Source organism: Sprattus sprattus (assembly GCF_963457725.1).
Source record: "Sprattus sprattus genome assembly, chromosome: 4".
NCBI classification, from domain to species: Eukaryota; Metazoa; Chordata; class Actinopteri; order Clupeiformes; family Clupeidae; genus Sprattus; species Sprattus sprattus.
The window spans coordinates 18,308,418-18,323,417 of record NC_137923.1 but is presented as its reverse complement, the minus strand read 5'-3'; the positions used below and the strand labels follow the sequence as shown (position 1 = coordinate 18,323,417).

The following is a 15,000-nucleotide window of genomic DNA, read 5'->3' as shown; positions in this document are numbered from 1 at the left end:
CACACACACACACACACACATACAAACAGTCACACACTTACCCACAGATCTGGAGTACCCTACCTCTTTCTTCTCTCCAAATGGCTAGGTGAAGTCCACAGTGTGAGGGCCTGTCATAGATGTGGATCATACATTTGAGTGGCTTCTCAATCAATTTTGGCCTTGAGCCCTGCCCGCCTTGCGAGAAATGACGATAATTTGACTTTTATTGAAATTCAGCTCAACTGAAAGCAAGGATATTAAAGGGTGTCCATTGCTACTAAGAATGAGAAGGGGAGGTTCATAGACGCCCTCCACCCTACTCTGTCAACCCTTCTTATCCCTTCAGAGGAAGTGGAAGTTGTACAAAAGGGCCAAAGTCAATTTTTTGCTTAGCAACAGGGTTTTAAAACCTAGATGAAGACCAGATAAATATACTGTATCTGCCTGTTTCTTTGTCTTACGCAGAAACAAAATCATCGCTGTTTACTTCCTTAGCGACAGGGGACCATGCCTTGAGAACCTTTCATAATAAAAATGGGGAAAAGGCCTTGGTGTCATGGTTACCCAGTAATAACACTTTCACTGGCACAGTCGTTATTTCCCCCCTAGTTGTTGGTACTGGTATGATTGACAACAACACGCTGCCAGCAGGGAGAGGACATGATGAGAGAATCATGAGACATGAAAGAGAGGACATTCACTCGAGACAACTGTTGTCATGGTGTCTGGTGGGGGACCGGACCTGGCGTGGTGAAGGCCATTCATAGCGGAAAATCTGTCACGTCGGCAGGACTGGGAGAAATGTCAGCAAATGTTTTGAGTCATTCTCTTGCAGAACTGGCTGAGGAGGTGAGAGGAGCGTGTTGTGTTAACTGGTGAGCTTTCACAACCACACTAAATGTGTCTGTGTGTATGTATCTCTCTATCTATCTGTAGCTCTCTCTCTTTGCATCTCTCTCTCAATGTCTCTTTCTCTCTCTGTGTCTCTTTCTCTCTCTCATATTTTTCTCTCTCCCACAAGCACATAGTGTGTATAAATATATGCCCTTGTTCAGATAGTCACGTATTCTATCATTGCCTCTCTCTCTCTTTCTCTCTCTCTCTCACACACGCACACACGCACACACGCGCACACACACACACGCACAAACCTTGTGTGTATGGACAGATATAGCACATGCCCTCTTTCATATACAGTCATATGCTCTTTCATTTCACTCCCCTCTCTCTCCCCCTCTGTCCCCTCCCTCTCTCTCGCTCTCTTCCTTTTTCCCATCCCTCCTTTCTCACTCACACTCTTACTCACTCATAAGCACCTCCCACTGCCCGCGCAGTACACACAGAGACACAAACACACTTTCTCTCGCTGTTCCCTGATAGGCAGCACGGATACACACCACCACACACACACACACACACACGCACACACACACACACACTCTCTCACACACACACCCTCAGGCACTTACAAATACACACTGACACACACACACACACAGGCCCTCACAGATACACACACACACACACACACACAAACACACACAGGCTCTCACACATGCACACATACGCACACTTACCAGTCCCTGGTAGGCATCACACATACACACATACATGCATTCACTCACAAATCTCTCTCTCTCACACACACGCACACAGACTCACACAAACACACTTTCTTGTCCCTGTTGGCGGCTGCTGCACTCATTATCCACCGTAGAGTCCTCCTCTGCTGCCACTCACCACTGTGCTCCCACTCCCAGCAGCTCCTCACTGCTTCTTACCGCTCCAGGGAGTCCACAGACTTGAGGAGAGGAGAAGGGAGACGACAGGAGGAGAGGAGACGAGAGGAGGAGAGGAGGAGAGGGATAGGGGAGAGATGAAGAAAGGATAACAGGGAAAGGGAGAGGAGAGTAAGAAAGAAGAGGGAAGAGCAATGGGGGAGAGGTGAAGAGAGGAGAGGAGTAAGGGAGTAGAGGGGAGGATGGGAGGAAAGTAAGGGTAAAAGTAGTGGCAAGGAGAATGACTTATGCATGATTTAGCAGAAGGGGGAAGGGTAATTAATGACATCATCTTGTGTGTTTCTGTTGTGTGCTGTTTCCTTATCTGGAAACAGAGAGACAGAGAGAGAAAGAGAGAGAGAGAGAGAGAGAGAGAGAGAGTTAGAAAGAAAGAGTGAGTCAGTGGTCAAATGGTTAGTGGTGATTAGTACTTGTACCTACCCTACTGTATCTTATCAGGAGGAGTGAGTTATCTTTGGGTCAGATGAATAATCTGCTCGAAGGCGAGACACCAAGTTGTGTCTGCTGTGCTGTGCTGTGCTGTGCTGTGCTGTGCTGTGCTGTGCTGTGCTGTGCTGTTCTGTGTTCTGTGTTCTGTGTTCTGTGTGTGTCAACACCAGTTAACAGGATACGACAGGATAGGATAGACACTCTGCTTCTGCCTGAGCTGTTTTACATGCGGAGCTCAGCGGAAAATGGTCTGTCTCTCAGAAGCTGTTTGTGTTACACACAGCTGGGCCAATATATTATGGTTACTCTAATGCGCTTTCATCCATAATTCATAGTTCTTGCTCGTGATGTAGGGTGAGACGTCGTATGGGGGCCCCGGAGCCTTGGTTTCCATGGAATCCTTATACAGCGCGGGAAAGAGCACCCGTGGTCCTTCAGTGGGGGTCGCTTCTGTAATTACTACAAAGACGGCTGTGAACCCGAGAAAAGACGTCACCATGGCATTTCCTTTCCGCCTAATGAGTGTTTTTGGTGGCGGAGTAAAGGCTGCCATCGCTGCCAATAATCGCGCCTAAATAATGGCTTAATTATTGCTTTCAGACGAGTCAGACAAACGCAGACAGCTTAGTGTGCAGGGCTGCCAAAAGACAAGGTGTCAGAGCTCCCTTTGCACCGTGTTTGTCTTAGAACCCAGGCTGGGGCCTTTTATAGATTTTGTTGATTTTATGTTGGGGGGCAAGAAGGCGTGATGTTGCCAAGTCAGCTCCGAGATGATTGGGTGAGCTTTATCGAATCGGTTGCCGTCACAAGCGAGTTGCAGTGACAGCAGTGGCAACAAAATAGAGAATCAAATCCATACATTTTTAATACAGTCCATGTTTACCTTTAACTGCTCAGCTTTTCATTGAGTTTGGATGTTGAGTTTAATATACACATAAACTCAACATCCAAACTCAATGATGGGATATATTTGTATATATATATATATATATATATATATCAGACTGGGATTGAAGTATTAAAGTCAGTGCTAGCTGACCTAACACAGTTGCTTACACCTTTGGTGTTGACAGCAAGGCATGATGGGGTGAAAAAAAACCCATGAAGGAGTGCCAAGAGGAAGACATGCCTTTTAGTCTCCCCATCAGTCTGCCATGCTGCCATGTTTTGTTCATAATGATCCCAGTTGCCTGTCATGTTACAGGAAGTGTTTGATGCCAAAAGACAGATTCATCATACTGCAGTGTTATCAAAGCGTCTAAAAGTGTACTGTGGTGCTTGGTTGGAGTTAGAGTGCAGAATAAATCAACTGAAACGTGCTGCCAGGGAAAAAGTATGCATCCTGACGCCTTTAACGTGGTGCCAGTAAGTGTGTAGATTTGTGTAGTTCTCTGTACTTCTCTTGTTTACTCTCCCATTGGGCTAATTTTCTTTGCCAGAGAGCACTGAACTGTGGGAATGTGTGTGTGGCTTAATGTATGTGTCTGACTGTATGTGTGTGTGCACGTGTATGTCTGTGTGTATCTGCTTGCGTGTGTTTGTTACTGTGTGTGTTTTTGTGTTTGTGTGTGTGTGTGTGTGTGTCTGTGTGTGAGTCTGTGTCTGTGTGTGTCTGTGTCTGTATATGTATGTTTGAATGGAAGAATGTGTGAGTGTGTGCAAATGTGTGTCTGAGTAGGTGTGTATCCGAGTGTTCCTCATCCCCCATGTCGGTTGGTCTGCTGGGGGATGCATCCGGCGAAGACAGGAGGTGGTGAAACGCTGCCGCCTGATTGGTCCCTGTGTGCTCCCATTAGAAGATGAACTGTTAATGAAACAGAGGACTCCCTGGGCTGGGGCCCCACAGGACGCACCCAGCGCCAACCTGCCCCCGTCAACACCATGAGAGGCTTCCCACCTCTGCCCTGCCCACTCACTGAACCCTCCTGTTACAGTCTCCCCTACATGCCTGCACTTGTTGTGCATATAAAAGAAAGGGTCTAGTTTTTTAGCTTTTTTGTTTCCCACATTAAAAGAGTATTTTTTGTTTTGTTTTATTCTTGTATAGGTAGAGAGAGAGAGAGAGAGAGAGAGAGAAGGTGCGTGAGGTGAAGGGCGTTGTGAGAATGCTTAGTAAAGGGAGCGTGAGGGACTCCACAGTGCACCTGAGTCCCACAGGGAGGGCAGCGTTACAAGGGTCCTCACCCTGGTTTAGCATGTGTTCGTGACTGGCATGCCAGTGTGCCAGTCAAGTGTAAAGTGGTAGAAGGACATAGTTGTTGACCTCGGTATGGGGCCCAAGTGGGATGGTCACACACTCTTGTCTCTACATTTTTAGTAGGGTGTGACGTTTGTGTTGTCATGGTGATAAGACGAGTTGTAAGGCCATATTAATTGCTTCAGGGGTTGAGCCTTCCAAAAGGTTTCCTTCCAAAGCCCTCCAAAAGGTTTCCTAAAAGCTTCTTCTAGACCAGGGGTGGGCAATTCTTTTATACGTGTGAGAAAGAAGGGCTGTTTTGGAGGGCCGGACCAATAGGCTGAACTCAATTCTGCTCAATATAAATGTTAGCTCTTTATAAAAAGCATTACATTGTATGGTTTTGATATACTGCTAAAAATGCGGTGCAGGTATAGTAAAAACACATATGACATTGCTAATATAATAAAAACAGGTATCAACGTTTGATTCCTACCGGTATTTTACCATTGACCTCCGGGGGCCACTCAGGGACAGCCAAAGGGCCGCAAATGGCCCTGGCGTCGCACTTGCCCAGGTCTGTTCTAGAACTTGCTCATATCATCATGCCATGGTAACTGAACTGTATTGTGACTTTTCTACGTAGGTACATACAAATTGTGTAAAGAGCCTACATCCGTACGCCCTAGGGAATGACGTTATTGTGCCGTCCACATAATTAAAACTGACAGAAGATAGGCACGTGGATGTAGTGCTGTTATTGGAAACATAACTCATGCCACCCTCGCATGCTGTCTCTCCCATAAATTTACAGGCATTACGATTATTTTTCCATCACTCTGCCGGCTTAAGGAGATGGAAGGGTAATTGAAAGGCAGCGGATGCATCTTGTGGTAGTAATGTATATGAGAAAAACACATTACACCCTTTATTTAAATAACAGTAACCCAAGAGGCTGTACCACGACTGCTTACCAGAGGGAATGTATGTCAACAAACATATACGCGCATACACACACACACACACACACACACACACACACACACACACACACACACACACGTACGCGCACCGACACACATGCGCACACACACACAAACACACATCGACACACACACTCACACAAATGCACACGCACACGCACAGACACCAACGCATGAACACACACACACACAAACACAGTCTCTCTCTCCTTAAGCAGTGATTACACACTTCTTTGGCTTCATGTAATTCAATATACCAACCAGGTGCTAAAAGATAATAATTATGCGATGATAATACAATTACAGATATGAAATCAGCGCTATCTTAATAACCTTTTCGCATGCTTTTTCTTTTTTTTTTGCAGAAAAACTCTTACTAATTAACACTGAATAATCGCCTTGATCACAGATTCATTGCCTAAGTTCAAACCTGAACTGTGAGTGAAACCGTGTAGAGCTCAGAGTGTGTTTCAGGTGAAGGTTGCTGCCGGTGCTAATGACCTGGCGTGCTGGACAGCCAACGGCTCTAATTACTGGCCCCTCTTTTTCGTCTTCTTGTTCTCACGTAAGAAAAGCCCTCATTTTCACACAGTGCACTGGCCGAGAGAGAAGGTTAGCCAAGTAAAGAAGCCTAGTCAAAGGCCTGCTTGCCTGCCGCTCTCTAATTGGAAGCTCAATTTCCTGGTAATAAGCATGGAGCCACTCTTGGGGGGGTGGGGGACTGTGTGTGTGTGTGTGTGTGTGTGTGTGAGAGAGGGAAAGAGAGAGTTAGGTCACTCCGGAGACCAGCTGACCAGACCCTCATGGAGTGTCCAGTGTCCCACCCTGTGCTCTTTCCATGACCTGCTTGAGACCCACTCAGATCTTTCTTGAGTGGGCTGGGCTGACGTCATGAGGGGGGTAGGTAACTTTGGTGACAGCAGTGACAGGCGAGGACAGGAAGGCAGGGCTGGGGGTTTGGAGAGGAAGTGTGTAGCGTGTGTGTGGGGGGCGGACTGGGCAGTGTGATGATGAATTAAAGATGCCACTCTCCAGCGGCGCTCCTAAAGATGGCTCCGCTATCCTAATAGAATGATAATGAATGTTAATGAAGTGCCATATTTTCCACCGACCAGAGGACACGTCTGTGAGAGAGAGAGAGAGAGGGAGAGAGTAAGAAAGAGATTAAGAAAGCTGGAGAGAGAGAGGGAGAGAGAGAATCTTCCCTGGGGGGGGGGGAGAAGAAGGATGTGTTTGACCAGCTGCACCTGTTCCCTCGTGGTGCTGATTGACCAGAGGGATTTGATTAAACGTGTGTCCCAGCGTTGCGACCATCAGCAGATTGTGGTCAGTACCTGTGTCGAGGCAAGGTGTTTCTCACCGCCCCCTGCTGTCTCCCGCTCTACAAGTTCATTATTTAGCCAGTCGACCCAATCCATGAGCAATGAACACATGAAGGAGTGGAAGCAGACGGAGGAAAAAACAGGAGCAGGATTAAGATGTTGACTTGCCGCGGGAGCTGTAGACCCACAGCATTGTAGGTTCAGAGACTCCTGCGTGAAAAATGCATCGGCCGTCTGGGACTAGAGTCTCGGTCGAAGTTCTGAAGGCTAGAACTCTGCTGACCTGCCTGTGGGCTGTGGGCCGACACCATAACAGACAGGGCCTGGCTTCGCAAGTTCCTCACCCAGAGGAGGTTGTGTGTGTGTGCGTGTGTGTGCGTGTGTGTGCGTGTGCGTGTGCGTGTGCGTGTGCGTGTGCGTGTGCGTGTGTGAGTGCGAGTGCGAGTGCGAGTGCGAGTGCGAGTGCGAGTGCGAGTGCGTGTGCGTGTGCGAGTGCGTGTGCGTGTGTTTGTGTGTGTGTGTGTATGCGTGTGTGTGTGCGCGTGTGCGAGAGAGAGATGGGACACTCTAGAGACCAGGTCACAAGAGTCTGCCCCTCCTGGAGTGTTAGAAGGTTTGTGTGTGTGTTATGTTTGTGTGTGTGTGAGAGAGAAAGAGATTGTTATCTTGTGTCTGTATTAGTGGGCGTCTGTGTGTGTGGAAAGGGAGTATGTTATCTTGTGTCTCTATTAGTGTGCATGTGTGGATGTGTGTTTGTTTGTGTGAGAGAGAGGGAGTGTGTTATCTTTTGTCTCTATTAGTATGTGTGTGTGGGAGAGAGAGAGAGAAAAGAGGGAGAGAGAGTGTGTGTTATCTTGTGTCTCTATTAGTGTGTGTGTGAGAGAGAAAGAGTTTGTTGTCTTGTGTCTCTATTAGTGTGTGTGTGTGTGTGTGTGTGTGTGAGAGAGAGGGGGGTTATCTGTATCTGTGGCTGAGTGATATGGACCTCTGTGGATGTCTCACATCCACTGGCTGCCTCATGATGGGCTTAACCAGGGGAAACCACTTTTGTGTGTGAGTGTGTGTATCTGTAAGTGTGTGAGAATGTGTGTATCTGAGTATCTGTGTACCTGTTAGTGTGTGAATATATGTGTATTTGTAAGTGTGTGAGTATGTGTACCTGTAAGTGTGTGAGTATCTTTGTATCGGTCAGTGCGTGTTCTCTCCCTTCTTTTGCCATTTTCTGCTTTCTGAAGCAAATGGATCCCCTTGGGTTGGTGTGGTGGCTGAGTGCGGTGTGATGTGATCAGGTGTATGTGTGTGTGATGCATGCATCTGCTCGCTGATGTGTAATTGTGTGAAGAGGACCACAGCGTCGATCGATCAGATCTACCCAGAGCCCCGTCAATATTTAATGGGGTCCTTCTCCACAGAAATGCACGGCCATTAAATATTGATCTCCCACCCCTCCATTTCCAAGGACCAGATTTGCTTTGCTTTGGACTCTCGTAAATAAGAGGAATAGTTGTTTCCCGAGGGCAGGGCTAGGAAGGACCCTCGTTGTCCTGACTGACCGCTGAAGTAAGGCACTGGGGCTGACAGAATGCCTCATTCTGGTCCCCAGCTCCTGCTTGGTCATTCTATTGCCGAACTCGGCCATGTAGAAGCTAAATGACACAGACGGTGTGTGTTACCTGTTTTGTGTGTTAAAGCGTGTGACTTTCTTTCACTAAATTGTCATTTTCCTTTTTCAGTGACAAATAATCCTGCTCAGTTAATATCATTTTAAATGTGCAATGACAACACATTGAAACACTGTATATCTGAATGAATGAACTGAAATACACTGAATGTTTGAAACGTTTAACCACCTCTCAGTATTGTCAGCAGGACACTCCCTGGTTACACCCTGGTGGCAGATGGGGAAAGAGAGGTTGCAGAAGATATGGCACTAGCAGGATGTATTCTATGTTAGTGGTTGCACTGTAATTCATTTTCAAGCACAGAAGTCTTTGTCAAGATGGTAGTAGCTGAGGGGAGCGCTCATCAAAAATAAATTTGATACTTTTACATTTAGCATGTGAGATGAACATAGACAGCAAAAAAAGAACATTGTCACGTTTTTGATAGTTGTCTGATGAGCTGTGTGTTGAATTATGAAAGCCATAGAAACATCAAGACCCAAAGAGGTCTAGGAAGTCGTGTTTGCTGTCAAAGTTATGCATTTTGAAGTTGTATTTTTAAACAAGCATAGGTCTTCATAATGTATTCTTTGGAACAAGAATTTTCCAATTTTATCTCAGGCCCACACTTTCGATATGTTTGGGCCTTAAGGGAATATATTGGTGGAAAGTATATGGTGGAATACTATCAGCTTATAGTAACAGAAAACATTCAACCTTTATCATAAGAAAAGGACACAACAGAGGATTTAAACTGTGTCATGATGGTGGACAGAAAACACTTATTTGAGAAAGATATTTGTCAAGAACATTCTCTGGACACTCCGAATACATGCTGTAACAGTCATGAGGGAGGAGAGAGACAAACGCTGAAATGAGGGTAAATTGTTTTATCTTGCCCTGGGAAGCTAAGTTGCCATGGAGAAATTAAACGAAGCACAACGCTGTGAACCAACCTGAACCACTGTGTTCTTCCACACCTCTCACAGGTGTGTGTCCAGCCGCCCCAGACCCCCCCGCCCCCCCCCCCCCCCCGCCAAGTGGCCTCCATTTTGTTTCAGTTTTTTGCTGTTGCCATTTTGCATCTCATTTGGCTCAGCTGCCACACAGGCGTTATGCTAATTAAGGGCAAGTCACGTATGGCTCCTTTGATCTGCCTGGGAAGAAGAAGAAGAAGAAAAGGAGTGAGAGAAAAAAGAAAGAAAAATGTTAGAAGAAAAAAATGGACACGGCCGTATCTCGTCTCCTCACCCTCCCTTAGCCATCCCCCAGGAGGATGCCTCCTTTCATTTGAGCAAAATCCTGTGTGATTTCCCACGAGAGGAGACGAGACGGACATTCCCCCTTCACGACACACAAACGCTGCCTGTTTAGAACTCTTTCACACTCAATTTTAGCAAGCGAAGGCCAGAGCACCATCAGATTGCTTTAACACATATTGGAATTGCACTGTATGTGTGTGTGTGTGTGTGTGTGTGTGTGTGTGTGTGGAGAGGGTGGGGGGTGGTTAGTGGGTTGTTGGTGGCTGCACATGTCATCTACCCAAAACTGTTCTTTGAGTAAGCCACCACCCCTACACTATCCCACCATTTTTAGCTCATATACAGTCTCTAATTGGTCACCACTCTTGCTGTGCACTGCTTTCAAGCGAGACATCTCCATTCATTAGTAATCAATTAAGCAGTCTATAATGCCATTCGCAGACGTGGTATTAAGTGCCCATTTTAATAACTCTACGATCAATAACCTTATGGGAATGCGGCTATTGTTATTCCTGTTTTAACTGGAGACAAGCAGTCTTCACAATAGCCTGGTGTTACAGTAATTGCTGTGAGGAGCCACTCAATCAATAGGCCCAGCTGTTCCTCAGATGTCGTTGTATAATGTTTATTCGGCGCGGGACACCCCTGGTTTATGGCATACGGTGATCCATTTTATTTATTAACAGTCACCAATCACAGGGGAGTAGGCTATTAGATGGATAGATTTGGAAAGATGTGCACACCGGGGTCACCGGGGAGATGAAGTATTGGCAGACGAGTGTCAACTCTTCCATTATTACCAAATGATATTTTCTAATATAAATCTGTCATTACGCAGCTTAAGAGCCTGTCTATCTGCTGTCCTCATCAATCCATGCTGCCGCAGAGAGAGAAAGAGAGACAGGGAGAGACAGAAAGAGGGGAAGACAGACAGGGATGGAGATACAGAGAGAGAGAGAGAGGGAGGGAGAGAAAGAAAGGGATGGATATACATAGAAGGAGAGTGATAGAGAGAGATAGAGAGAGGGAGAGGGAGAGAAATCAAGAGAGAGAAAGGGAGGGAGAGAACGGCAGGGAGAGAACGGCAATAAATCCAGGCCCAGACGAACGGTGCTGGCACGTGGAACAATATCAGCTTTCCCCCTGATGTGCCAACCAACAGCGGCATTAATCAAAACATCCTGATAAATTCCGGGGTTGATGTGCCAGGCGCCATCCTGTGAGGGATGTCAGAGCAGGTTAGGCCCACAGCTGAGGATACTAGGCCTTTCTCTCACATTTTCTCTCTTTATCTCTCTTTATCTTTCTTTCCGTCTACCACCTCTTCATCTTTCTATCTCTTTCTCTTACTTCCTTCCATCTTTCCCTCTTTCACTGTCTTTCTCTGTCACTCTCTCAGTGTCTCTTTCTCCCCCTCGCTATCCGCTATCACTCTCTCTCTCTCTCTCTCTCTCTCTCTCTCTCTCTCTACTGAACGACAGCATGAATAAGGGAGGTAAATAAAACCATCATCTGTAAAACATGCTCCTCATAGCCCTGTACACTGTCATCATTACATTCTCCCCTGCAGTGTGTCTGTGGTTGTATTGCTGGACTCTGTGGTGTCCGGTTGCTAAAACCATTCATTAAACAGATGCTTATGCTTCATACTTACCTGCTGTACAGCAGGAGAACAGTGATTATACATATCGACAACAACCCTGTACTACACAGAATACACACATACATACATACATACATACATACACACATACATACATACATACATACATACATACATACATACATACATACATACATACATACATACATACATACATACATACATACATACATACATACATACTACACAAATTATACATAAGTGAACACTTGTAAGCGTGATGGTATTGCACATTGACATTTGAAATATTCCTTGAAAGGCTTGGTGGTCTAGGGTGCTCTTCCTGTGTAGTGTTTCACCAGTACCACCATCTGTTTACCCTCAAGGAGGTGCAGGAGCCCCCGGAGAGGGTTGTTGTCTCATCCAGTAATAGATACTGTGAGCTGATGCTGATACTGATAAGCACTGACCCAGCCTTGAGTACTTATACAGCCATAGAGATTGACTGGTAATCTCAAATAGCATCTGTTCTTTAGATGAGAGGGAAGCATAGAGACTGATACTCTTCTGTGTCTTGTCAAGATCACATCTAGTGCTGTTCTTACAGTAAGGTGACACAGAACTGATGATGCAGTCAAGCTGAGAAAACAATACAAAGTTTGATATAAAATAGTTTTTCTTTTTGTAACCTTCTCTGTATTTTTGTTTCCCCCCCCTCTCTTCTCAGAAACCGTGATGGACACTCGCACTGCGACAGCAGAGCTGGGTTGGACAGCATATCCAGGATCAGGGGTAAGTGCAGAAATGTCTGGAATAACGAGTGTGAAAGGTAGAGAGAGAGAGATGGAGAGAGACAGAGAGAGAGAGAGAGAGACGGAAGGAAAATTTGAGGGAGACAGGAAGACTGACAGAGAGAGGGAAATAAAGAGAGAGACTGTGCAAAAGAAAGAGAGAGAGGGCAAGTGAGATTGTGTTAGCGAGTGACTGAGAGAGTGTGATGGAGGGGGATGATCTCAAATCAACAAAAATCACACACATGCAAAAAAAAACAACGATGCAAGGAGCCATTATATGCTCCAGGTGCGCTCACTCCAGCTCCCTCCCGCCATCGAAATTAAGCGATCAATGTCAGACTCGCCACCCAACAGCTCATCACCGACACATTCATACCGATTTAATGACATAATGGATCCATTTAAGCTCAGAGGGCCTTGCCAAATCCTTTTAAATATGTGTCTGGACCCACAATAGCGCAATAGCAGCCCATGTAGAAAGCCACAGCTAATGGGATTTTGGTCCTTGAGTCGGTATGTGAAATGCTAGTGTGGTTTCAAAAGACAGGAGAAATTGCAAACATTTCTTGTACGTAATCGTGTTTACTTTTGCAAACTTGAACACGTCAGGGCAAAACCTCTTTGGTGAGGTTGTGTGAAGGAATATAACCATGTAGACATGTTGATCACTGCGGTTGCTGTTAATACTACCCGGACATTCAAGCCGTCTAGGCTACTATCTATCAGGCAGTATCTCTTATTGTTGTACAACTTCTCAGAATGTTGCAAAACGTCCTATAGACTTGAATGGGCCACCCCAGTTGTGTGTTTAGTTGTGTAACTTTGTTAGAGTTCATAAATGTACGACTTCATAAATGTTCGGTTAACAAGTCAGTTGAGTATTAAGCCGTATAACTTCAAAGAATAATACATGAAAAAACATTGTTTAAATGTCAGGCAATCAACACCGTTACTCACAAAAAAAGTAAAGGGTCCTTAGGTGATTGGTCAATAATTAATTACAATTGGATCGTCTGGCTTGCCACCCATCGTCTACAGACACACATCTTTCATATAATATCACAAGTAGTCTGTTCACTTACCGTAAGAGGAATTAATTGTAATGTGAAGTCAGCAAGTAATAGGTTGCTATGCTACACCTGAAACTTTGAAGCTCTTTTTGCATGAGGTACTATTTTTCTTAGCAGAAGTCACGAAATGGCAGAAGAAGAGGTATTTTGGAGGAATGTCTTTTGTTGTTGGCAAGTATTGTAATGTAATGTATAGCCCGCCTGATTTATTTTCTGATACTGCCTGGTGGACTACTCATTATCCCCTACATAAACCATCACATTGACAGTAGGTTTTGAAAACGCTCAAATTCCCTAAGCTCTTCCACACCATTTGCAATGATACAAACCCTTTCCTGTGAAATCTTTTTAAGTATAAACACCAATATCTCCGAGTGTTTTTTTTCTTTCTTTCTTTTTATATTTCTCTATTGTTTTTTTTATTTCGTTGTTGTTGTCTGAGGGGCTTCCCCTTCTCTGGCATCTGACTGGTGAATCACGCCGTCCGCATCTAATCCTCCCTGGCACCGAGCCAAGCCTTGTGCACAGCCCACAGGCAGCTAGTGCAGCGCAGGGATTCGCCCTCTCGTCTTCTGCCAAAGATCAAGGATCAGGAAAAACTACAATAAACAAGCTTCCGTGGCTGCTGTAGAAGAAGAAGAAGAAGAAGAAGAAGAAGAAGAAGAAGAAGAAGGCTTTAGCAGCTCCTCTGTAAGGTCATGTCTCCTCAAATTCTGAGCAGAATTCTTTCTTTTGGGCAGCTTTATCTCATGCACTCTTTTCGTCCCTGAAACCACAGTGAAAATATAATAATATAAGATAAATATATAAATAAATAAATATATAAGAGTAATATTTGCTCCTGCTTCTGCTGTTACGCTGTAACTTTTGAGGGCCACATATTTATAATTATATATTAATATTTATATATTTAAGTATGGCAGTAAAACTCTGCCTGTGTGTTTTTCATAGGAACGATAGCTGCACTGAAACACAGACAGGGAGGTTGTGGTCTTTTAATTTGCTAGAGGGGAGAGGACAGCTGACTCATTGGAAGATCTTCCTAAAGCTTTCAGCAGTAACCTTGGCTGCATTTCTAAGTGTGTGTTTGTGTGTGTGTGTGTGATTCTGTGTGTTTGTGTGTGTGCCTTAAACACTGTATAGAATCATGTTTAGGGCGTTGTGCTTAGAAGTCTTTAGGCAGAAGATCTGTTTCACGCATTAGGGAAAAACTTTAGCTTTTCTGTAGTCTGTAGACACATTTAGGTCGATCTGTTTGCCAAAACACAAGGTAGCGCGATTGTGTTAGTACCAGACCCGAAGCATGTGGAGTTGTGCTGACGTGTAAACATTACGGGTCTATTTATATGGTTTTATTGCAAGATTCGATACAAAATATACGTCTAGTTCATATGCCTTGTTATTCAGGTGTGCCACTGGTGAGACAAACTGGTGCCTTTTTGTTTCTTTGAAAATATTGCAGAGAAAAAGTCTGTCGCGGCTGCCTCCTCATCATCTGCTTGTAAATGCATTTATTCAGGGAGTGGTGCGGGTGCTTTGTGTTTGTTTTACAGCTCCGTAAACATCAGACAGGTATGAGAGTTGACCCACATAATGAAAGCGTGTCTATCTGGTGAGATGATAAAAATACTCATGAAAGACTCGTCTGTGCTGACAGAGGTCCACAGTGGTGCCCCCCTCCCCCCCAAACACACACACACACACACACACACACACACACACACACACACACACACACACACACACACACACACACACACACACAAACACCCCAGGGATGTTGTTGTTTAGCAGCACGTGTGCATGTCACAGTTGTAAACACCCAGCTGTGTCGTTCGCTTTTCATTTCTTAGTTGAGGGGAGAAGGCAAATTATGGTTGACATCTCCTGGAAAAACAAACAAAAAAACAAGAAAATAT

The 15,000-nt window shown here is 45.1% G+C and overlaps 1 protein-coding gene across 2 annotated transcripts in view; it reads left to right on the top strand.

Moving 5' to 3' along the window:
• Nucleotides 1-15,000, top strand: part of ephb1 (EPH receptor B1) — a gene marked incomplete at both ends in the record, with an annotated part of 174,960 nt that overhangs the window by 39,005 nt on the left and 120,955 nt on the right. For both annotated transcript variants that reach the window (XM_080836783.1, XM_080836782.1), the window contains one exon: nt 11,945-12,009. In XM_080836783.1, the coding sequence (XP_080692909.1) occupies nt 11,945-12,009 (65 nt within the window). The remainder of the gene's footprint in view (nt 1-11,944; nt 12,010-15,000) is intronic.